The sequence below is a fragment of the Phodopus roborovskii genome, unplaced genomic scaffold (genome assembly GCF_943737965.1).
Source record: "Phodopus roborovskii unplaced genomic scaffold, PHOROB, whole genome shotgun sequence".
NCBI lineage: Eukaryota > Metazoa > Chordata > Mammalia > Rodentia > Cricetidae > Phodopus > Phodopus roborovskii.
Window position 1 is genome coordinate 940,527 of NW_026126412.1, and position 25,672 is coordinate 966,198.

At 50.1% G+C, this 25,672-nt stretch overlaps 1 protein-coding gene across 1 annotated transcript; it reads right to left on the reverse strand.

Moving 5' to 3' along the window:
• Nucleotides 1–3,452: 3,452 nt before the first annotated feature.
• On the reverse strand, nucleotides 3,453–23,203 carry Slc6a19 (solute carrier family 6 member 19). The gene is made up of 12 exons (XM_051182725.1): nucleotides 22,813–23,203; nucleotides 15,741–15,881; nucleotides 14,461–14,598; nucleotides 12,254–12,435; nucleotides 11,809–11,919; nucleotides 11,360–11,472; nucleotides 8,081–8,209; nucleotides 7,784–7,940; nucleotides 6,120–6,324; nucleotides 5,868–6,027; nucleotides 4,002–4,164; nucleotides 3,453–3,846 (listed from the first exon to the last, which is right to left on the reverse strand). Exons 1-12 carry the CDS (start codon nucleotides 23,012–23,014, stop codon nucleotides 3,643–3,645), a joined length of 1,905 nt encoding a protein of 634 aa, XP_051038682.1. The 5' UTR covers nucleotides 23,015–23,203; the 3' UTR covers nucleotides 3,453–3,642.
• Between the last annotated feature and the right edge of the window lie 2,469 nt (nucleotides 23,204–25,672).

The window sequence follows — 25,672 nt, forward strand, 5'->3', positions numbered from 1 at the left end:
CCTTGCCGCACACTAGTCCAGTAGGCCCTCTGGAATCTCTGCTGGACTGAGGAAGCCGGAGCAGTCAGTTCCACCTTGAGGAATTTCTCCATTTATTTAAAGAAACCCAGTTAATTACTAACTGGCATAGAGTTCCTGCCTACTGCAGAGTCCATCTTCAACACCCGCATCTACAAGCCTGCCTGAGAGTTTTGGTATCATGTGACCAGTGAGTAGCAGAGTCTGCCAGTACCACACTCAATATAGGCCAGATGCTCCATAGGACCTGCAGGACTCCCAGAGTGGCAAGTTCAGTTGGCCATTAAAGCTGTTTACTCTGTAACTAAGCCTGTGGTGTAAGTAATACATGCTCACCTTCCATGAGAGACAACAGAGAAGACCCCAAAGTGTTCTCCTCTTCAAGATGACACCTTGAAACTTATGGCAGTATGGAGACAGGAGTGTTGTGGGCCGAAACAATGTGCCTGGAGGGGAGGCACCTGCTGCCCAGTAATGCTCGCCCCAGTGGACCCAGCGGCCCAAGCTGCCTGTCATCTTCTCTCATGAAGTGCTGTGAATGGACTTGGAACACACAGCCCATACCTTCAGCCTTTTCCCAATACAGCCTGGGGTTCTTTGGATTCTCTTACTGAGCAATACGTGGCTGCCCAGAATGCACACCACTGTCCAAGCTGCGCATCCACTAGGCCAGTCCCAGGTGCAGCTACTATGAGGAGCTGACCTTGACCTTATGTGGGTGTTGGACATGGTCTTTGTTTCCCTGGGGCATGAAGTCGGGTGGGGGGGTGGCTCTACCACATGCTTTGCCTTCAAGTACACTTATTTATCAATTGTCTGTTCGCTTTTGTGGCTAGTCCTAAACCTCTGTATTGTGAATTTGTCAAGAAAAAACCCCACGTGCATCCTCAGGCTGCACCTGCTCCAGACTCTTGGCACAGCACGAATGACCCTGTGTGAGTATAGCCCATAGCTCTCCATGGACAAGAGTTTTGAGGGGTGAGCACAGGACACGTCTTCCTGTGCAGGGAGTTCTGCATTAGTGGTCTCAGTGTTGTCTGGGGGAGCTGGGCAGGACAGAGCGATGCTACCACACATGTTTGTGATGCTTTCCAGATTCTAAGATTTCTCCCCTCATGATGTTTTTTCCCTGGGGACAGGCTAAAGGCATCCTCCGCCCATGCAGCCACAATGGCGAATATGTAGGTTTCAGAAGCCTAGGCTCTAGGAGCTGCATTTATGGGAGATCCTCTTTTGAGCCAGATGCTAAAGTGAGTAAAAGGTTGAGAAAAGACACCAGATGGAGGGAAGTGGAGAGTATGGAAGAGAGTCTCGGGTAGGGGCACCCCCTTGATGTCACCCTACCCCCTGTGCTGAGTGAGTATGGTTCTGTGATTCTCTCTCCTTCCACTTCCCCAATCTTACTACTTCTGTTTCCAACTAACCTCATTCCCATGCAGCCCCCACGTCCCAAGTCCAAAGACCTTCTGGCCACCTGCCAGTAGGCAATAGAGTATGTAAGACTACACAGCCATGATGCAGTCTTAGCTGTCCCTCTGGGCTCTAAGAACCTCTTCAGAGAAATCCCCCAATCCACAGCTGTCTGCGAGGTGGAGCTGGACTTCCTGAATACATCATGCCTGCAAGTCCTTGGTGCCTGCCATGGACCCTGCTCACCCTTCTATGGCAGAATAATGACTCTTAATCCAAGAACATAGAATAAGAGTGTTTTATTGAGAGAATGTATTTTAGGGCCATTAATTAGGCTGGATTTCTGTCATACTTGGAGACATGAGGCCTAAACATAAGGCATGGACCAGAGACAGCAGATAATTTGTTTGGCCTCCAGCCAGGCCACACAGGGCCACACAGGAATCTCTGGTATGCACAATTGATGGGCGCCAATCAGTATTTTTCCAGATGAGGCTTCAGAGGTCCATAGATGGGACCCACTCAAACTACTAGTGTGAGACCCCTTCATATTTTCCCCAGGGCCAAGCACCTCCCTCTGCTTCTGTATGGTTCTTTAGGTCACGGCACCTCAGTGATCAGAGCGTATAGGAGGGAACTTTGTGAGAGGACTTGGAGCTGCTTGCTTTGGTAGGTGAAATATTGTCTGGTGTCACATGGTAAGAAGAACATGGTACCAGGGCCCACCACAGTTCCTCTCCCTTGTTTGTGAGAATTCTCAGGAAGTCCAGTTCTATTTAAATTTGGGCTTTTCCATGGAAAGAGGAAGGCGGTCACAGTAGCTTATTGCGGTAAATACTCCAAGTCTCAAGGACCTCTGACTGAGAGTGGATGTGAACCCAGAAACAACCAGCTTATTGGGGGGAGGGGCAGACATAGCCTCTGTGGCTTCACTGACTGTCACAAGATTGAGGACTTCTAGGCTTCAGTCACTGGGGTGCCCAGGACTCTTGGAGTCCTCAGCATAGTGGCCACACCTGAGTTACCCTGTAACCCTCCTTCTCCAACATTTGGCTAAAGATTTACGGGTCTGTGCCCTCTTCAGAAGTACACAGGGTGGCTCCCACTTCAGCAGAGAAGGGAAAGTCAGCTTGACTGCTCAGCAGCCTGTTGAGCAACCAGGGATTAAGCAGGTGTTCAGGAAGCAAGGGTGTGCCGGGTCTGCCTGAGACAAATCTCAGCCTTGCAAGCCCTCCAGCTTCCTGTGCTTCTCCTTAATGAGCAGAAGAGCCCAGACTTCTAATTCAGGGGCCTTGGTCCAGCACTCACAGCAAGGGCCAGGGGATCAGCTGGGAGTAGGCAGGGACAGCATGTCCAGGAGCCAGGCCAGCAGCATAGCCTTACTCTTCCTACTTCCACTGGGAGGGAAGGAGATGGTCCTGGAGCCTCCACATCTTCACTTCTGGCTCTCTGCTGGGAATTTGCAGCACAAGATGGGTCCTGAGCCGTGTCTGCAATCCAAGCCCTACAGTGAGGGCAAGTGGAGGACGAGCAGGCCAGAGTGGTAGGCATTTCTATCTTGAGCATATAAAAAACATTTTCACATGCACCATGTACAAAGATAGCACAGGCATGTGCACATACCTGTATGCAATGTACAAATGTAAGTGTACATGCATGTACACACACAACACAAAAATTTACACATGAAGATACACACATACATATATGTACGTAGGTTTATAGGTGCGTGTTCATACATTTATATGCTTGTATCTATAGAGGTACATGTATGAATATGTGTATACACATGTGTGTGCACACATATGTGTTAACACAGAGCATATAAATTCATACATATAACACTCATGTGCATATACACATATATACACAAACACAAAGGCACCTCTCAGTATATATGCATAAATATACGCACAGCGTGCATACATACACAAGCTCACACTTACACATATACTCACTCATGTGCACATGAACCACATATGTACATACACCTCTCTCTCTCTTTGCATATATATATATGCAACTGCAATATACACATAAACATGCCTATGTGCCCCACATGTCTGTGTAACATTTGTGTACACACCTGTGTGATACATGAATACATGTGTGTATACTTACACACTCACACACATAACAGCCCACTTCCCCCAAGGGTCCTGCCTCTTGCCCTCCTCCACACACCATCTTCTGCCTTATACAGGCTAGGCCCATTCAATACTTCAGGTCCCCATTCACAGAGGCTGTGGACAGTGTATTGACCAGACCATGGTGGTCCCCAGACTTCTGGCAACGAATTCTGATGACCTTGTAGATGGCAAAGCAGGGGATGACGAGGCAGGGCACCCCAGCCACGATGACCACCACCGCATACACCCAGCTGGGATATGGGACCTTCTGTGATTTGGGAAACTCCTCCTGGGGAGAGATCCACAGGTAACAGATGGGGGAAAGGTCTGCAGATCCCTATGATCTCACCTTCTGTTTCTTGGAATGGAATCCTTCTACCCTCCTCATACCCCACTATCTGCCTCCTTCCCCATCAGCTCTCCCCCCAGCCCAAAGGCACTTACATAGTTAGGGTCCCAGACGCTATACATGAGCTTTTTGTTGACCTCAATAACAAAAAAGAAGAGGAAGATGACCAGCATGATCAGTGGGCTGACTACTCTCCATGTAACTTGCCAGAAAATGTTGGGCTTGTGGCCAATCATGAACTGGATGTCCTTGTTGAACCTGCAGCAGAAGCCAGAGGACAGGGTCACTGGAAGCTCATGAAGGCAGGTGATTGACCAGTTTTCTATATGTGGATAATGGTTGTCATCTTGGGATGTTCTTTCCTCTTCCCTTGAAAGGGTCCTGTAACTTTGCAGGCAAAGATGTGCCTGCATTCAGAGGGGTCGTAGGTTGTCACTGTCAGTGGCTTCCATCGTTTCTTAGACTCCCTCCGCCACTGTGATGTAAGTTCATCATCGGAGGTCTCATATTCTCACCCACCTCCTGTCATGTGACCATGAAGACAGTGGGCCAACAGACTTTCCTCCTTCCAGTGCACACAAGACTCAGCAGCTCTTGTGTGAGCTGCCGCACCCTGAAGTTAGGTGAAGCCCACAATTTCCTGACCTGCTCGAAGCCTGCTCTGTGGCAGAATTCCCTTCAGTAGATAGGAGTTTGTGATAAGAATGAGACATACAGAACAAACAGGCAACTTATCCAGGGCCCCCTCAGACCCCAGGACTTTGGTGCAGGGTCAGTGAGAAACTGGAACATTGAATCTATTGCTAGTCCACTGACTGTCTTTCTTCACACACTTGGGCAATCGCCTCCCCCCTGCTACTCACAGTGGTGGGAAATTGAGACCACTATGCATGAGCTAGTTGCAACCACATTTCAGTTGACACATACCTTGCCGATGCCTCCAAACATCACAAAAGTCACATGGCTGGCCCTGTGCTCCTCAGCCTCTACATTGCTTCCTCAGCCTATAGAATCTGGTCTCCACTCATGCTGACATAACCTTGTCCATGTGCCCTGTGCACTTTTGTTTCTCAGTGACTTCAAATGGGTTTTCTAGAACAGGACCTCCAGCAAAGGGCTCACACCAACTTAATTTTGATGGATACAGACAGATCATTCTAGAGTAGTCGAAAATACAACTCCTCCTGAAAGATGTAGCTTCCTGGATCCCTGCCCAGTAAAAGTAAGGATGCTGAGATGTTGGGTCAAACTGACAGTTGGAAGTAGCCCTTCATGGTTGTCCTCCCTGCCTTTTTGTGCCTGAGTTTTAGATAGCTGCTGAGTCCCCCTAGAAGGGCCTATGCATAATTCCAGAAGCTCTTCTGATGTAGACCCCAAGTGAGCACTGAGCTCCAACTCGCCACAGGAAATGTGAGGTCCAGGTCTCACAGAGTCTGAGCTCGCTGCCTTGTGTGCATCCCCTCCCCTTCTTTACTCCCCACCTTCACCCTGCCTCTGTTCATGCCCCAGAAAGGTGATGTTTGGAGAGAGAAGAGAGAATGTGTGTGTATTTAAGTCGTGTATTCAGATATATCTGAATTTTCTTTTGCATTCTCTTTCTCTGGCATCCCAAAGTTACTACGTGTCAGTTTCTAGTATACCTGCAAATTCCTGTCTTTGGATAGGTAGCACGGGCTATTGGGAGTTAAAGGTACTATTTAGATCACTTCTAATAAGAAAGGAGGCACTTTGGCAAGGTCAACCATTCGTACTCTCTCCACCTCTTGGACCAAGTTTCAGTACTAAGCCAATGCCAGCCCACTCCTATGAAGGAAGTCTACACTCATTTGCACAATAATGAAGGCCTTGTGCCATGGCACGCCTACCTCCCTTATCCCTACTTGGCTGGCCCAGATTAGCAGACACTCTGACTCAGCTTTTCTGCTAGAGATGGCCTGTCCCCACTGAGCTACCCCTCCTACCTGTCCACTCCATACACGTAGACGACAGCAAACATCTCACAAAAGGCGATGATTAGCAGAGGGATGGAGCCAGCATAGCTGTCCAGGAGGGAGAGCCAGTACTGGCCCGAATTCAGCGTGAAAATGAAGGCGATGAGATATGTCCCCAAGCAGATGAGGCCTGTGGCCAGACAGGGAACAGAGCTGTGGTTACAAGGCTGCTCGGCCCAGGACTGCACCCACCATTGGCTTGAGGAACATAAGCAGGCATACCTGTCATCAGTTCTTTGGGCCACTTCTTAGGGATGAGATTGAGATCCTGAAGAGGTACAACCACCCCCTCCATGTTCCCAAACATGGACGAGAGGCCAAGGCAGAAGAGCATGATAAAGAAGAGTACCGACCACAGTGGGGACACTGGCATCTTCGTGATGGCTTCAGTGAAGACGATGAAGGCCAGGCCTGTGCCCTCCACGCCCTGCAGCAGTTCACAAGGCCCTCTGAGTTCTCTGCCCCTCTCCTCCCTCTAGTGCTAGCTATTGCTGCTTCCCTTGGTTGTGTCTCAGAAATTGAAAATAAGGCCCTATTGTTGCAGACACCATGCACTTTGGACTCGGGACTCAGAGGGGTCCAGTTGGATATGACCTGAAAACCTGCTCCCCCAGGACCAGCTTTCATGGCACCATAGGTACTGAGCAAGCTGCCAAGGGAGGAAAGCAAACAATAATCCTCCTCAGCTTGAACCCAGCAGTGATCCCTAAAGGTTCAATAGTGGCATTCATCTCTTGGCATTAACCCAACAGCTGTCTGGACTGAAGGCCCATTCAAAAGGAGGAAAATCATGCCTGGCGCTGGATCAAGCCATCCCCCTCACTCTAGTGAGGTCATGGATTTAAAAGAAGAACCTCTGCTACCTTACTAAACCTAACTTCCTAAATAGCTAAATATCTATCCTTATACCCGCAGATAAGTATAGTCCTCACCCCTTACCAAACAAACTTTTTTTTTTTAACATCAGATAGAAACCACTACAGAAAACAAGTGATTAAATTGCAAAGAGCAAGTAAACTTGGGGTACCCATCCCTAACATGTATTTACAACACAACTCTGTACCCAAGGTCCTTACGAAAGAGGGGGCAGAAAGATGTAAGAGCTGAAGGACCAGGAAAAACAGCTGTGGTATTGCCTTTTATGACAAGGAAGCAACACCCATAACACCTGCCTAAACAAGACCTGAACAAGAATAACACCAAAAGGCATGCTAATGAGGTAGGGGAGAAGGAAGGGAGGCAAGCACCCTAAACAAAGAATTGCAGGCAGCCAAGGAATGCAGAAAGCAGGAGAATTAGAATGCTCCAAAAATGAGCCCCTTAGTTGGTTATCAATACCAAGTGGTGAACCCTAAAATAATATACATACAAGCAACAGTAAATGAACTCAACAGATTATATTAATACATAATACACACACATTTATATACGTATATGTAATATACATATATACATATGTACACACATATAATACAAATGTGCTATATATACACCTATTATACATATGTTTACCATATATATACATACATATGTATATATAGTATATAATATATATATATATATATATATATCAATAAAGAAAAAGATGCCATGAATCTGAGAAGGAATGAGGAGGGACATGGGAAGGTTGAAGGGAGGAGCTGGGGGTGTTTCATATAATTGATTTCAGACACTGGAAAGAGGAGTCGAGTCCTGGCAGTGCCAGTGGGGTCACAATTGGTGAACAGTGTCTCCTTCCTTCTGCCTGATCTTTAACTTCTGCCACTTCTGGGGCTAAGATGCTAACTGTGCAAATTCCCTGTGTGTGACTCACAAAGACCAAAAGGGAATCCTTCCCCTTACCCACACACACGAGGCTTTGCTGGCATGGAGATCACCACACCTACCTCAGAAAGGAAGGAATTCATGTCACAGGTCTGAAACTTGAGCTGTGCATAGACCTCAGGATTGGTGGCATTGCACCACTGCTGAACGGCCTCAAAGCTCTCTGAAGTCACGTTGCCCTCAGGAAGGTCGAAGCCGTTGATAAGAGTCAGGATGTTTCTAATAGTGATGAAAATGGATGCTGTGTGTCCTAGGTGGGAACTTCCCAAAGGCTGAACTGGCAAGGGTTGGGCAAAAAGGTGTGGGGTCTGTGTGCATGCCCTCTGGATGAAGCCCAAGGTGCTAGGGTGGCAACTCACGTGTTGACACAGTCATCAAAGCGCTCAGTGGCTCGGAAGCCAATGATGGAGTAGACCACGGTGGCGGCATACACAGAGGTGAAGCCATTGATGATGGACACAATCACGGCGTCCATTTCACAGTTATTGCTGAGGACAAGAGTAGTGTCACCACAGGACAACAGAGCTGATTCACAGATGAGGACATATGTCCCCTGGTTGGGTGTCAGCACACAGCACAACAGAACCAGTGTGTCCAGGTCTAAGACTGGTTTCCTCAGCGCTCACCAGTGAGGGAAAGGCTAAGTGACATAGGAAAACCAAGGTCCTGTCATCTGGACACATGTGGTCACTCAAGGTGACCAGAGGGCTGTGTCCTGACCCTGAACCAAGCTGTGTCTTCTTTACTGTGTTGTAGTCTTCCCACCCACACAGACCATGGCTATGTAGACCCTCTGAAACTCCAGAATACCAAGTCAGAGATTTCTAGAATCAATTCCCACCTTAGGCCTCAGGCAAGCAGTCAGCCTCACAGATGGTGCAGAGATGGGAGCCACGTCAGGGTCTCTATTGCTTGAAACCTCTTCCAACCCAGGCCTTTCTAAAGATGGGATCTTACTTATTTAAGACATAGGGTTTTGTTTATGAGAACAATTATAAATTAGTATTTATAGAAGCAATTCAGTCTATAGCCCCAAGGGCTGGGAGAACCCAGGGCTGGGTGGGCTACCTGCCTGAAGTAAAATGAAGGAAAAGAGATCCCAGAATTTTCCAGATGGGACTTGACCATTTCGGCTGGCCCTTGGAGCAGGGTAGAGCCACACTGGCCATCTGGCCTTGCAGAGTCTGTGTGCCTCAGAAGGATAAATGCTCCCCCACAGAACAGGGCAGAATGTTCTAGCATCAGGTCCCAGGTGTATTTCTGAATATCTAAGGGTCCCAGGTTTATGCACTGAGACACTGTGTATTCCTGACTCTCAGGGGCATGGAAGATGTGGTCATAGCTCAGGGACTGACCCAAGGCTTTGGCCCTTACTCACCCTAAGCCCTGTTAGACCCTACACTGACTTCCTGATTAGACCTTCTGGAGTCCCATCTGGAGATACTCAAAACATCCTGAGCATCCCCTGATCTTCTTTTTTGTTGTTGTTTGTTTTGTTTTGTTTTGTCTTTCATGACAGGATTTCTCTGTGTAGCTTGGAGCCTGCCTTGAAACTCACTCTGTAGGCCAGGCTGGCCTCAAACTCACAGAGATCCCCCTGCTGAGTGCTGGGATTAAGGGCCTGTACCACCACCCCCTGGTTTACCCTGATCTTCTTAACCCCAGTCCTCCGAACCCAACACCCAACAGAGCCGTCATCGAGTCAAAAGTACACATGCCATCAGAAAAGCGCATGTCAAACTGCAGCACAACACCACCCCCCACCTGAGAGGAAGATTACCCCCAAACACAGATAACCACAAAAGTTGACCAGAAAGGGAGACAGCTGGAGGGAACTTGTAAGTGTGCAGTGCAGTGGAGAGCAGCCTGGCAGGTCCTTAGATAGCTGGTCATGGAGAGGCACGGGAGTAGCATGATGGCAGGTCCTCTCTGAGATTTAAACCAGAGCACAGCAACAGCACTCTCAGCACGAGCGAGCACCATTCACGACTGTAAAAGTGGAAGCAGCCAAAGTCCCTGCAGGTGGCTGGGTCAGCACAGGTCGGCTGTTCTCACAGCAGGTGGTCAACCAGCCACACAGTACCATGGCACCCCACATTCTACACCAGGGGAGCCTCGGGTCGGTGAGAAATCAGATGCCAAAGACTCCTCCATGCCACCAGTCCTACCCACAGGAAATACTCAGACAAAGCAGGGGCAGAAGCAGGGAAATGCTACCGGTGGGATCTGGGAGTTCAGGGGTATCTGCTCATGAAAATGTCCTAGAACTAGATAAGGAGGATGCCTGCACAACTGTGAATGTACCGAGGCCGTTGGACTCAAGTAGATGAACTCAACATAGCTTAATGTGAATGAGCTGCACAGAATACAAATTGAATAAAGGTGTTGTAAAAATAATTCACCCACACTCCACTCGGGCTCTACCTGCAGTGGCATCTCCAGAGTTATCTTCTAGAACATTCTCCATGGCACCAGAGAAGGCCTTCTGAAGCCTGGGACCCATCAGTCGGTGACTACAAGGCCATGGTCCAGTTGGAACACCTACCCACCCACCCAACTACACAGCACATCCTGTGAAGGGCCTGCCCTCCCAGACCATGGCAACCACAGTCCATGCCCTCCAAGAACAGATTCCCCCCACTGTCATACCTGTTGCAGACCTCACCTCCCAGAACAGACTTGCCCTTCCTGTCAGGCCCTGTCTCTATCTCTGTCTGCTGCCTGAGTCTCTCCATGGGCTTGAACTTCTATCTGATCTACCAGGAACCTTCACCCACTCCCTGCCCACCTTTAGCGGTTCTCTCTGGGGCTTATCCACTCAGACCATTGACTCAATTGCTGTCCCTGACCTACCCACTGGTCACAGAGGACAGTTCTCATTGCACCAAGGCAGCTGTTGCTCCCCAAGTAACTATCACCTACATCCTCCCCGGATGTCGGGAGTTCTACATAGATTAGGACCTTTCCAGAAAGTGTCAAGAAGGGATGCATGTCTGAAGCTGGCAGGGTCACAGCCTTCAGGATATGACCTGGGTCTAGGGTGGGCTTCGGGGGTACCAACAAGCCTGAGGCCTGGAGTTCTGAGTCAGGCTGGGAGCAATGTAGGCATCAAGTTGGGAGTGGAGGAGGGAAGAACTGGACCAAGCAGCAGAGATCATCTAGAGACCCCTGCAGCAAGGGGGTGTCCTCTCAAAGCCTGGACCTGCTTTTCCTAACATCCCTGTTCTGCTCTGCTCTGACAGGGCTGGTCAGAGGGCAGCTGCTGAGTCACACTGGCCAACACTGGTGCTGGGTGCTATGCTTTTGAAAACACCTCCTTCCTCCTTTTCCTTTTCCTTCATTTCCTCCTCCTCCACCTCCCAAGACAGGGTTTCTCTGTATTGCTTTGGAGCCTGTCCTAGAACTAACTCTGTAGACCAGGCTGGACTCGAATTCACATAGATCTGCCTGCCTCTGCCTCCAGAGTGCTAGGATTAAAGTCATGTGCTACCAATGCCTGGCTCCTTTGCCTTCTTAACTGAACAAATAGTAGAATAGTAGAATTTCCAACAGGGAAACTGAGACCCCAGAACCTAGGTGCCCCTGGGGGGCCCCACAGCCCCTATCCCTGATGGCCCACCCTCCAACTCCATACTCACTGCACAGAGTTGTAGCTGGAGAAGGAGATGAGGCCTCCAAAGGCCAGTGAGAAGGAGTAGAAGACCTGGGCACCTGCATCCAGCCACGTGTTCGGGTTGCTCAGCTCTGTAACCTGTCATACAGGGACTCGGCTGTGACTACAGGAATCAGGCCTCCCCCTTCATTGAGAAAGAAGCTAACACCTTTTCCAGAAAGAATGCCATTCTACACAGAGGAAAAAAAATCAAGCCACCAAACAGGCCCCATCCAGGGTACATATGTTAAAGACCCGTGCACAGGCTGACCCCTTCCCAGGCCCTTCTTAGCCAGTGCACTGTCCTGGGCGTCTGACAAGTGGGTGTCACCATGTAGAAAGGAGCTGGTCTTGAAGCCAAGAGAATCCAGCATGGACTTCTTCCATGGGCTCTGAAGCCCTGGGGTGGTCAGCTGATAGATGGCAAAGACTCACGTTGGGTGTGAAGAGGAAGACGATGCCGTTGGTGGCACCCTTCAGAGTCAAGCCACGGATGAGAAAGATGGTCAGCACAACATAGGGCAGGGTGGAGGTGATGTACACAGCCTGAGGGGAGACACCACGTGGATGGGTCAGAGGTCAGATGAGGAAAGGGGGCTAATTCAGGGCACCACATCCTTCCCTCTGCCAAGCTCACCCTAACTCAGTGCAGGGAAGTTGGGGCCTCGCTCTTCCATGTCCCTATTTATCCCATTATCTGATTCAACTGGAGAGAAATCTTGGCTTGAGCTTACATGAAGTTTTACAATGTGTGCTTGGAAGGCATCTTGGGCAGCACAGAATCCACGGGCCTCCAACTAAGGCCTCGTGTGTGTAAGCCCAAGGACAATGGCCCTCAAGGTTGGAGACAAGCAGCTGCATGCTCAGCATTGTACTGTACCTTCCCAGTGGTCTCGATGCCACGAATAATACACACGTACAACACACTCCAGGCACATGTCAGGCAGAGCAGGATCCACCACTGGATGGAGCCCGAATCACTGATGGAAGTGGAGATGTTGAGAGTCTCTCGGTACCAGAAGTAATCCACGGAAGAGCTCTTGGCGCACTCCTCCACGTAACCTGAAGAAGCAGATGAGCACACTATCAAGCTGTGGGTCAAAAGCAGGGACACTCTTGTGGATTCCGGGGAATGTCCCTAGTGCCAGGTTTCTCATTAACCCCACAAAGGCTCCCTCTATCAAGGTGTCTCTTTCCTGGTTGTTCCTTTCTGTCCTTCCCCACCAACTCAACCTTGCTAATCCCTCATGTTATCCCCCCCCCAATGGAGGGATGCCTTGCTCAGCCTAGATACAGGGGTAAGGGCCTTGATCCTGCCCCAAATGATGTGACAGACTTTGATGGTTCCCCATGGGAGGCCTCACCCTCTCTGAGGAGTGGAGGGGGGGTCAGGACGGATGAGAGGGTGGGGGAGTAGGAGAAAAGGAGGGAGAGGGAACTGGGACTGGTATGTAGAATAAGATTGCTTTAAAAAGAAATATAAAAAAGAAAAAGCAGGGACAAGCCAGGAATAAGCCAGGGGAAGTGACAACATGAAACATTAAGTGGCAGAAACCTAGCCAGGGTCGAAGGCATTCACAACAGGGTACACTTGTACACATGAATATAGACATGGACATTCATGAACCCACTCACACCCACACGTCTGTATCCACATACCACACAATCACATGCAAGTTCATGTGCACAGCTGTTTGTACATAGGTGTAGGTCCATGTGAAATATGCTAAAAGACACTGCCGGGCTCCGGTGTGAGCCCAGGCCTCTGAGCACCAGCTCCTCCCTAACTCCTGGAAGAAGGCCTCTATTACCACTGAAGCAGCAGATCCGTGGACTTTGGGACTCTGTGACCATGGCAACCTTTTACTACAGTCCAACTCCATGTTAACTTGTGTTACCATAGGAATCTCTTCCTAAAGAACCAACTGGGGTTCTCCTACCGGAAGAGAGCAATCAAGGTCCTGGGGAGGACTTGCCCTTTGATGAAGAGGACCCATCTTGAGGGTTCATGTGAAATCCTCAGAGCTACTCTGTGGTAGTCAGGGCAGTAGTTATGAAACAGGCTGCTCATGACCCTCTGCAGCTATGTGTATCTCTGTGAGGCCAACATGTCCCATAGGTCATGGGCAAAGACCTGTGCCTCTCTCTCTCCACAGGAGAGGGGCCTGAGAAGATAGGGGTGACAAAGGACACTTGTGACAGAGTGGCCTCTTTGCACGAAGACCCGGGGAGCATGGGGGAGGGAAGCAGAAAGTCTCCTGCCAAGGACCTGCACCTCTGGTCTCACTAGGCCTGGCTGGTGACTTGGAGCCACCTGCACATTTCCCATAGTGCCTCTTCTGATGGTCTCAGCCATGTGCCCAGTGTGACATAGGAAGTCATCGTGTTTAAGGATCTCTGTGTTGTTTCATCGTGAGAGGGTGAAGCCCAACTCGGCTGGAACTCACAGTGTAGGTCATGCTGGCCTCAAACTGCAATGTAGCCTCCCAAATATTGGGGTGATAGGCATGTCCGTGGAGCTCTCTCTGTGTGTGTGTGTGTGTGTGTGTGTGTGTGTGTGTGTGTGTGCGCGCGCGCACAGGTTCATGTGTAGAGGCCAGATACCAGTTTTGGGTATCATTCCTCAGGACCTACCCATTTTATTTTTTGAAATAGGGTTTCCAATTGGGACCTGGGATCACTAATTAGGATAGGCTGGATGGTCAGCAAGGGCCGTAGAATCCTCCTGTCTCTGCTTTCCCAGCAGAGAGACATATGTTTGATTTTTTATGTGGATGCTTGGGATTGAACTTGGTCCTCATGCTTTTATACTAAACACTCTAAACTGACTACACCATCTCCCTGACCCCTACAGCATGAATTTTTAAATGTTCTGTTGCCTCAAAGATGCTCTGATTTTTGCTAACCCTGGTCTCTAAGTATCCAGCTCTTGCAAAACGAGAGGGTATCTGGTCACAAGGTTTGATTGTCTGTGTAAGAAGGTGCCAGCAGCCATTTGTCCCAATCTCCTACAGGCTATAGCATGTCATACAGAACAGAGGCTGAGGGGTGGCAACTGCATTCCACTGTCTAGGGCCAAGGACTCACCTGTCTGGTTGTTGTTGAGTGGACACTCACTCCATGGCAGAGGTTCTTGAAAGGAGTTGAAGAAATACCACATGACCCAGGCGATGATGGTGTTGTAGTACAGACCCACCATGAAGGACACAAACATGGAGGCAATGCCTGTGGGGAGGGTGTCACTGTGGAGGGTGCACACACATCTCTAGCAGGTGAGTGCATGAATACCAAACTATGTTGTCCCTCTCTAGGGAGACAGTAGGACACTGAAGGGGGGGACTGCTCCCCAGCCTGCAGAGCAGATACAGCCCAGACCTAGAAATGGGACACCGCCTGCATGATCAACTGATTCTCCCAGAGTGAGGTCAAGGTGCCAGCACTCTGCACCCTCACCTGCCCCATCCACGGCCCCAATAGATGTACCCAGGCATGTGGCCACAGAGCCCTTGCAAAGAGCTTTGTGACAGTTTCAGTGGGTGTGGATCGGCCTCAGGGAGGCCCACTTGACAAGTCCCAAACCAAAGGGGGTAGACTCAGGAAAACCTCTGCCAAGAACTAGTGAGAGAGGCAAGCAGAGATCGTGATGGGCAATGGCTCAGCATCTGAGACAGCAGGCTGACCAGGAAGCAGTTCGTGAATGTGTTGTTTTTGTTTTTTATTGTGGAACTAAAATCCAAACATATGTGAAAAGAGAGAGAAGGAAAAGGGAAAGTATAAGAGCCTGAGACTCGGGGGCAGGATGGGCTTGACATCAGGGAGTGGCCATTGCGTGTGCTATGGGTTGTCCAGCACTGAACTTCTGGGATAAACACATCTGAACTCTCTGTCCATGGACCCTGTCCTTCTCTTTCCTGGCTGGAGAGCCCACATTCTGAGCTCTCAGTGAGCCATGTCCTCTTAGTGAGGCAGTCTCCAAGCCAGAGTTTGTAAATGAGTGACCACGTCTGGATTGGGGGCAGTGCTGGGTGTCTTCACTGAGTGTGTTGGAGTGGACAGAGCAGGCAACCAGCTCCCCCTTCTGGTCCTGGAGGCTTCTGCTCTAGGAAGGTTAACGGTTTCTCACCCAGTATCTCCCTCTTCCTTGTGCCCTGGGCTGTGGGGACTAAGGCGACCTCTGCTGGCCTGTGAGTTCCCTGATGACCGTGGTGAGTAACCCAGCCTAGAAGCTGCAACCCACATTCCCTGGATTCTAGTGAAGGGTTCCTGAGGATCTCTGGTAGAATGTGAGCCTGGAATTGATTGTGAAAGCAAAGGAGGAACTAGACTGGCCCCATCACCCCAGGCCAACCCGAAGCATTGACACACACCTACACCCTTCAGAGCCGGGTGGATGGAGCTCCACACACCCACACTGCCTTTGCGTAGCCGCTGGCCAATGGCAAACTCCAGGTGCAGCAAGGGAATGCCCTCCAGTACCAGCAGGATGAGGAATGGGATCATGAAGGCTCCTGGATGGGAAGAAGCAGAGCATATCATTACAAGTCAGGACACCATCTAGGGACAAGTACTTAAAAACCTTCGTTCTAATGATTAGATACCACCAACACCTCTGTCACACTTGAACAGAGCTGATATGCAGGGATAAGCCATGTGAGTGGAGCCACAGCAAACTTCACAGCTAGAAGATCCCTGATCCCTTAGGTGGCCAATCTCCATTGTCTTTTCACATGTATTAGCACTCTCTTCTGGTTTGAAGTATGTTGTCATTAAAGCATAGCATGGTGCCACCATGCCCAATGGCAGTAACACAAAACCACATAGGGGCCTACTGGCTGGGGATGAGTTGGCCAGACCCCTCACTGACCAGAAACTTGGGAACAGAGGGATAGAGTCACAACTTCCTAGGTTAGCTGTTGTGGGTGCCATGAGTCACTGTGCCATCAACTAATACTAAATCTACTGTCAGATAGCAGCACGAGAAGAGATCTCTTTACTGGTGATGGTGGGGAAGCAAGCATGCCTTGGCTTGGAGTAGCTCTGTTTACTTCAAAGCATAGTAAATACAATAACAGTCTCAAATAACTGACCACATTGCCCTCATCTGTGCAAACCCTTTGTACTATAGACCTACCGACCCTAATATTAGGAAGTGTGTCTCTCCTGTGCTTTAGGAATCTTCAGTGTTTGTCCTGTGTATTAATTATATTTCTATAAGAACCACATTAATGAAAAATGTTTAAATAATGTGTACCAAATAGCAATATTGAGACAAGAGAGACTCAAGGATGCTGAGCACTTGTTCTTGCAACAAGTTTCTTCAATTCCTAGCATCCACACAGTGGCTCACAGCCATCTGCAACTCCAGCTACAGGGGGTCTGACCCTTTCTTATGACCTGCATGGGCATTGGGCATGCACATAATATAATACATACATATAGGCAAAATGCTCATACACAAATAATAACTGAGTAAATCTATAAATGGAAAAATCCAAACATGGTGGTATAAGCCTTTAATACTAACAGGAGGAACTCTATGAGTTCTAGGCTAGCCTGGGCTACATAGTGAGTTCCAGAACAGCCCAGACTGTGTAGAGAGACCCTGCCTCAGAGAGACAGAGAGAGAGAGAGAGAGAGAGAGAGAGAGAGAGAAGCAGGGGAGAGGAAGGAAGGAAGGAAAGAGAGAGAACAACCACCACATAAACAGAGTTGAGAAGACAGCCTGTGGAATAAGAGAAAATATTTGCAAACTACAAGCCTGGTGAGGTATTAAATTTCTCAGAATATTTAGAGAGCAAAATCCAACTTAAAGATGGTCACAGACCCCCCCCCAAGAGCTGTTGACCTAGAGAAGACACACACTAGTCACACTTGAGAAGATGTTCACATCACTGAGCACACAGAAAATTAAGTGAAACACCACCTCACACCATGAAGATAGCCATAAAAGCAGAAAAGAAAATTATAGACTCATGCAGAGGTGGAGACCAGAGCCCTCAATACTGTTGGTGAGTAGTTGCAGAATAGTGCAACCACCATGGAAAGCAGTAGGGTCATGCCTGAAAAAAATTAGACATAGAACCACCATGTGACCCAACAATCCCATTTCTAGGTACCCAAGAGAACTGAAAGCAGAGACTCGGTGAGATGTTTGATGCCTGCGTTCACAGTAGCATCATTCACTGGCTGAGAGGATAAACACACCGTGGCCCATCCATACAGTGGGATTTCAACACAGGGAGGAAGATGGAGGATTTTGTTGAGCTAGGCAAAATCTAGTCACCAAAAGTCCAACTGGTCTACAATGCAAGTCCCTGTAGACAACATGTCCACAGAAACCATAGATCAGAGGTTTCAGGGGTGGGAAGCAATGTGGGGTGATGATAAATGGGGGTGGTTTCAGTTGGAGAGGATGAGCGTTCCAGGGATAGACAGTGGGGATTGTGTGCACTTAGACAGATGCACTTAAAGCCACTAAACAAGACATTTAAAAATGGCCAAGAGGTACATTTTAAGAAACATGTTTTTCTCATGTAGGAAAGCTGAGAGCAGCAGACACATGAAGCCCTCTCTATGCCTACAGTGGCAATCTTCCCACCACAATTCCATCTCACCTGAAGGGACACTTTAGCTATCACATTTGACCTCAGAGTTTGAGTTGTTAAAAACTGACCTTTGGGGGCTGGAGAAATGGCTCAGTGGTTAAGAGCACTGACTGCTCTTCCAAAGGATCTGGGTTCAATTCCCAGCACCCATATGGTAGGTCACACTGCCTGTAACTCCATGATCTAACACCTCCATACAAGCATACATGCAGGCAAAACACTAATGCACATAAAAGTTTTAAGAAAGAAAAAAGAATTAACCTTTGAAGTATGCTGCTGTGTGGGCATTTGGAAACAGTGGTAGTGGACCAGTGCTGGGGGGGGGGCAGAACAAGACAGAAGATGACGTATCCCACAAGATGCCTCATGACAAATGGACAGACTGAACAGTTAAGCACTTAGGGACTGTTTTAAAATAAGGATGGACATGTGCTTCCCTATGGAAAGCACTGCTTCTGTGAAGGCCAGGTTTCATCTCTGCACGTATCTTGTAGGAAAGCCAGCCCCAGACTGCTGCTGACTGGGAAGAGGTGTTAGGAGCTTTGGGGAAATCGCAATTCTTAAGAGAATTTTCATATGCATTTACTCCAGGAATCATTACATTATGTCTTTTTAAAAACACACAGGAAGAGAATTGAGGCTGAGAATTGCCACTGTTTCTATTGGAGGTCCCAGTGAGGCTCTGTGAGGGCACAGCTCAAACTGAAGCCGTGACCTAAGAACCAGATTCAAGAACAGCCTGGACTCCCTTCAACACTTAAGAGTCTCTAGCCACTGACCTGGGATTCTGTCCTGCTAGGACTCATAGCAGACCCTGGGAAATGGTCCAGAGAGAAAAAAAAGCTGTGAGCCTACTATGGTCTGATATATGGCATAGCCCTTCATGTCCAGGTGTCTCAGGCACAGGCCCTTGGGCCTTTCACAAAAGAACTTGAAGACATCCCGGCACCACTCCGGATGCAACCTTGTATCTTCCAGGCCAAGGCACAATCATCCTACCTGACAGAAACTGGAAGAGACACAGAAATAGAAAGTCAAGGAAAGAGGCAGAAAGGGGCAGAGATGGACAGGGGAGAGTAGATGAGAAGGGGCAGAAACAAAGAGACTAGAACAGATAGAAAAGCAAGGAAAGACAAAGAGAAACAAGGGAAGATAGAGAGATGAGAGACAGAGATGAGAGACAGGCGAGGCAGACACAGGAAGAGACAAAGAGGGATGGAGGAAGATAGAGGAAGACATTCTCCTTTCACTACAGGGCCTTGGGTTCCTGGGTTGACCTAGTAAGTGAACCAAGGATGGCAGGCCAGCATTTGCTTTCCCTGTGCCCCACACAGGGGAGCCAATCATGTGGGGTGGGTCAGATGCTGACAGTCTTGAGGTTCCTGGGGTGGGGCCCAGGTGGTGTTCCTAGATCAGAGCAACAAGCTTGGCGCAGATCTGGGCTTCTGTAGAAGGTGACAGAGTCCCAGCCCTGGATAGTGTCTTCATCTCTGAACTACTGTACCACCTCTCCACAGGGTGCGGGGGCAGAAGAGGAAGCTGGGCCTACAGGATGGAGCACCAAGGACTAATGTCCTAAGGGCCCCAGAGATAGATAAGGCCTTTTGTGACGCCTGGAGTCCTTGGCATTTGCTGCTTACACAGAGAGAAGTGCCGGAAGAGCTCATAGCAGAGTGGGGCTGAAGGGAAATGGGATGTGCATCTTGAAGAAGACCCAGTTCTGCCTTTGAGTCATGAATGGGAGAGTAGGCATAAGGCGAGATGAGAAGGGAATGGAGAGGAGGAGGAGCTACGAGGGTGAAGGCCAGAGCTGCAGGTGGAGTCTACCTTGCCTTCTTTTTCCAGCAGAGGTGTATGCTGCACACGTTTGCACATGGTTGTATACAGGACACCAGGACTAGACCAGGGGGTTGTGGGCTCACGGTGGGGAATGACTGGAGGATGCCTGGAAAAGGCTGGGAACATTCCGTGGGGGCCAACTCGGTCCTTGGCAGGAAGGCAGCAACTGGGCCAGGACCCATGGCACCCAACATGGACAGAGAGCAGAAGTGCTGGGTTCCCCAGTGGCCCGAGGCTTGTAGCCAGGGCCAGGACATAGATGGACAATCATGTCCAGGGCATCCTAGGTAGATATGGTAACTTCCATGTGCTAATAAAAGCAGTATTAAGCTGGAAAAAAAAGTAGTGCTAGGGCCCAGCTGACAAAGGCTAGCCCATTCTTCTGCATGTAACCGCTCAATGAGCTCCTTGGGTTTGCCAAGTAGGCTCAACACTGGAGACAGCCTTAGTGTCACCCATCATGTTCTTCCCATTTCACAGATGAGAACACTAGGGCCAGAATGCAGTACCCAATGATCTAGGAGGCAAATCCTGGATTGCTGTGCGTCTAACTGCCTTTGAGTACACAGACCTCAGGAAAAGGGCCCAGAGCAGGCCCATCTCTGCCTGGTTCACTGTGGAAGTTAGTGACTGGCCTGTGTGATTTTTGGTGGACAGCCTGAGTTCCAAGAGTAAAGCTGCAGAGGAGCCAGGGCTGCCTGCTTCCCTTGTCTGCTCAGCCTCCGTGGTCCATGCTGCACTTGAAGTTTGGGTAAGCTGACAAACCTGAGTCCTATCAGGAGGTAGGCTATCAGGATTGCAGTCTAAGAGTATTCAATCCCCAGGGATACCACCCAGCTCCATTGTCTACTCATACCTGCCATGGTCTCTTGTCCCCCAAGAGCCTGTGTGGGACCCTCAGTCCTCTACGTCTATTTAAGTTTCCTCTGGAGGCTAGATGAGGCTAGCCTCACCTGCAGGCTTTCTCCACCAGGGTCCAGAGTTTCAAGTCAGAAAAAAAAAAAATCCACTATGCAATGGTACTGTTTGTGAAAAGTCACAAGAACAAGAAGCCAAACCTCAGGTCAGGAGGACCACCTCTGGGTCCTGCTCTTCTGAGTCCACCTGACCCAAACACAGGCTTCCCTTCCTTCTGGGCGACTGTCTGGTCTGTGGGGGATGTGGGAAACATGGGCCCCGCCAAGAGGTATTCCTCCCACTTTCCCTGGGCTGTCTCCCTGAAACCTAAGCCCAAGCCCTCTCAGGAGGTCAAATGTCACAACAGTGTGACCAAGGGAGTGGGGCTATGGCCAGAGCCTTCAGCACATTCCCTTCTGTCTTCCCACGGTTGGTACAGAAGATTTCGGGGTACTGCCTGATCCACAGACCGCAGCCCCAAGTCTCTAGGGCATTGTGAGCTGAGAGACGAGATGATCTCAGGTGTTGGGAATCTCCATTAAATTCCCACTGAGGCCTGGACCTTAGACACAGGTCTTCTGTGGGAATCCTGTACAGTTCCTGTGGGGCCGGCTTGACCCAGCCCTTCTGCCCCAGGCACAGAGCTAACAAATCTGCATCTTGTCTCCTACCCTACACTCACGTGACAGCGCCACATCCCTGCAAATCTTCTCCACAGCAGGGGAATGCAGGGGACCTGAGGGTGCCCTGTCTGGGTGGAAGTTGGAGGAAGGCCAGGGTCTGTTTTTCTGACCTGAAACTGCTTGCTGTGGGGGGTGGAGTGGTTTCTATATACAAGTGTGTTCCTGGGAAAGTAGAGGGGATCCAAGGGCGGGAGGTTGGAAAGCCTTGGGCTAGTTCTGTTTAGGTCAACTGGATAACAAAAACCTGGGGCTGTCAGCTCTCTTGGTTGCTGCAGAGCCTGGCCTGAGGGAAAGGCACTGGCAGAGTCGTAAACAGCCAGCCAACCTACAAATCTACCCAGCAGCACAGTGGCCGTTTCAGTGTTACTGTGACAACATCCCATCACAATGCCAGTGTGTGTCTGCACAGACTGGAAGTAAAGAAAGCTCCTGAGTCAGAGAACCCTGCTTAAGAGGAGAATGTCTAGAACCCCACCTGCGGCACACCCCAGACCCAGCAGAGCCAGTTTCTACAGCAGCCAGGCCTTCTCAGACCGCCACTGACAGTGAGTGTCACATTAGGAAGGCCGAGCCTGGGCTCCAGGTGAGGAGGCAGAAGCAGACACTGTCCTGAAAGCCCAAAGCTGTTTGTGGGGTGAGTGTGTGTGTGTGTGTGTGTGTGTGTGTGTGTGTGTGTGTGTGTGTGTGTGTGTGTGTTTCCCTGGGCGCAGCAGCCTTTGTAGGGCTGGGGATAAGAAAAGCTGGAGTGCCATCTGGCAGAAGTTGTTTCTGTGATTTAGGAGCCTATGGGACAGCTATGCCTGTGACCTCTGTGCCCTAGCTTCGCCCTCTTGAGCCACCCCAGAGTGCGCTGTAGATCATCTTCAGTGGAACAAGGGTCAGAATCTCCGTGTTTCTGAAAGGGAGGTGCAACTGGGGAATCATGGCACCTCACTGGCAAAGCCAAGGTTGTCTTAAAGGCTGCCACACAAGCCAAGGTTTGTGGGTCCCTGGGTGGGACAGCTCTGCTCAGTACATGCCATCTGGATCCCAGGGGCCCAACAAGACAGGCTCCCATCCATGCCATCTGGATCCCAACTCTTTCTCTTCCAACTGTACCTCCTGAAAAATGTGTTCTACCCTCGTGGAGGGGTGTCAACTTAGGGAACTAGCCATATCATCCTCATCTCCATCAGGACATTGTTGTGCAGACCCATATAAAGCACCCAATTCATATGGTGAGGGAGAAGTACATCTCTCTCACTAACAACTTGAGACTATCACCCTACCTCTTCCTTCCCTGTCTGTAACCCTCTTGGGTTCTGAATCCTGGAAACATCCGTCCTGGGTCCTTGGTCCAAGTTGTTATTCCTGGTCTCCTACTTTAGCCTTAGCCGGTACCACACCCAAGCCCCAACCTGGGTCCCGACTCCTACCTCCTCCATGGCTCTGGCATAGGTAGGGGAAACGCCACACGTTGCCCAGTCCCACACAGAAGCCCACACAGGTGAGCATGTACTGGGCCTTGTTGTCCCATTTGGGTCTGGAGCTGGCCTCTTCCTTCTCAATGACCTCCAATTCATCCAGAGATGGAATCCGGTCCTCTAGGCCAGGGTTGGGCAGTACAAGTCTCACCATGGTGGTCGCCGGGTTGGCCCTGGCACACACAGGCAGTTCAGCAGCTAGAGGGCAAGTGTTGGTGGCCAGGAGCCCTGGCTCTTTATAGAGAACCTTTGGCACCTCACCCCAAGCACCTGGACCGAAAGGAGGCGTCAGCAGATCCACAGGGCGCGTCTGCAGCGCTGTTAATGCCTTATCTGCGGAGGCACCCAGCCCAACCAGCTAAGCCACCCCCTCCATACACTGACAGGAGGTCCTGCTGCAGGCCTGGCCACCCCTCCCCCTGTACAAACCCAGACATAGGCCAGGGTTGGGTGTGGAGGGGGACAGTGCCAAACCAACTCTCCAGGAAAGAGGGAGGGACCTCCACCAAATAGATCAAATAGATGGTGTCTGTTGCTGTCCTCTGCCAACCAACAGGATGCTGGTTCTCCCCAGACTATTGGGGCTCCCAGAAATCTGTTCCACCTATAGGAAACTGAGCAGGGACTTGCCTACCCATCATTTTTCTGAAGGTAGTTAAGACTTGTTCCCTAGTCGCTGCTCACATGAAGCGCTACAGTATGGCGTGGGTTTCTCCAGGCACAGCTCTGTGCTCTAAATGCCCTTTAGAGGACCCATGGCTATCCCCAGCATCCAGAGCCCTGCAGGATCTCTGTTCTTCCAGGGAGCACTTAGAGGATGAGGAGATTGTTTGTGCTAATGCCAGGCAACCATGGCGATGAGGCTTTGTAACCAGCAGAGGCCAGCTGGGAGATATAGAGAAGCCAGTATCGCATTGGGGATGACTACTTGGTGCCAGGAAAGTTTGAGGGTAATGGGTCTTACTTGGCCTTTGAGGCTAGAAAGTCAAAGGAAAGTTCCCAGGGGTTATGTCTAAGCTAAGGCCAAAAGCAAAGATAGGGTCCATGCCATGCAAGCTTTGCAGAGTAGGATTTGGGTGGGGCATGCCCTCTGTTCTAAGTGCCACCCCTCTCCCTCCCCTGCCTATCCCATGACTCCCCCACCCCTGGGAACTATCCTGAGCTTCCTGGGGGCAAAGGATAATGCTTCCCTATGCCCCCTACAGGCCTCCCGTCTCAAATGCCCCTCCCACCTTCCTTGACCCAGCCTCAAGGGTCAGCTCTCCAGGAGGGCCCTTCCTGGACTCTACTGATCCGCCCTCCCCCACAACATGTCCTTGCCACCAGCGACCTTACTAGTATTTACAGAACTTTTATTTTCCTTTGTCTTTCTTTCTTTTCATTCTTCTCTTAAAGAAAAAAAAAAAAAAGATGATAGGTCTTTTAAATTCTGTCTCTGCTTATTTATTTCATCAGTGCTAGACACCACTAGACGATGAAGTCCCAAAGCCCGGCTTTGTCCCCTTCCCCTTGTTAGCTCCCACTGAGGTCCCTGAAATAGCAGAGGTGAAAAGGGGCATCGCTCAGGGCAGAGCAAGTTCAGGGGCCCGACCTTTGCCCGAACACATTAGAAAACTCTGATAGGGTGGAGGCCAGAGGAGAGGCAAAGTTTACATTTGGAATATCCTGCCTGCAGAAGGAGAGGGTAAAGAAAGAGATGGGGGCGGAAAAACAGAAAAATAGAGCTAGAGAAAGGGGCAGAAATAAAGACTGACTGAGATACAGAGAGACAGACAGAGACAGAAATAGAGAGAGATAAAAAACAGCAATACAGAGACACCCCGGCCAGGTGGTGGGATCTGGGGACAGGGAAGGAAGGACAGGTGTAGAGGAGGGAAGGAGATGTGGCCTGGCCCAGAAGACCAGCAAGGAGGCTGAAGTGAGGACCCAGGCCAGCTCTGGGTGTGCAGTGGGAGGGCTGTGGGAGTGGCAGGAAGGACTCTGTCCACTCAAGCCTCTCTGAACAGACCAGACGTTTTCCCTCTGCTCAAGTGCTCCTCTACACGCGTCCACAAAAGGAATGAGATAGAGAAACCAGGATATGGACCCATATCACCCGGGCAACAGCCTACGTGATCAGTGCAGAGGCCTTACATCCTGTGGGTGAGTTGCCCACAAGCTGTCTAATGCTGGTCATTTCCTGAGAAAATGGTGGAAATGACTCCAGCTACAAGGCTGGTGCCCAGGCTAAGGGGACAGGCCAGGCTCTGTGCCAGGTCTGGAGTCTAGGTGAGGGTTTTTCTGTGAGTCCTGTAGGGCTCTATCATTACCACCTATGTTTTCCAAGCACCTCCTCCATCCTGTATGTGCCTTACCCACTGAAAGTGGCTCCAGGTGTCCGTCCCTGGATCCCTCCTCGCGCCCCCCTCCCCTGCGCCTCACAACCTGAGTGGCAAATGAGGGCAAGGTCAGCTGCCCGGGGTCAGCCAGGCCTTTTTAAATCTGGGGATCTGGCCTTGTGGCTGTGCATGGAGTGACTCGGGCAGATGCCTCCCTCTGTGATGCCACTATTAAGGGTCTCATGGTACCCTGCTTTTTGGCACAGTCCAGAGGTGGCCTTCCATGGCCTCAGCTCCTCAAATGCAGGGCAGCCCAGAACAGCCCAGATATTGTCACAGGGCTGCTTCCTGCTCGGAATGCCCCAGTATCACTGTCAGCAGAGACCAGCAGCCTCCAGGTGGTCAGCAAGGTACTACCTGCCTGGCTCTCAGTCAGCTCTGTAGCCTGTTCTTAGTCCTCACCCCTTGAAGCTCCACCTAAGTCTCTGATTTTG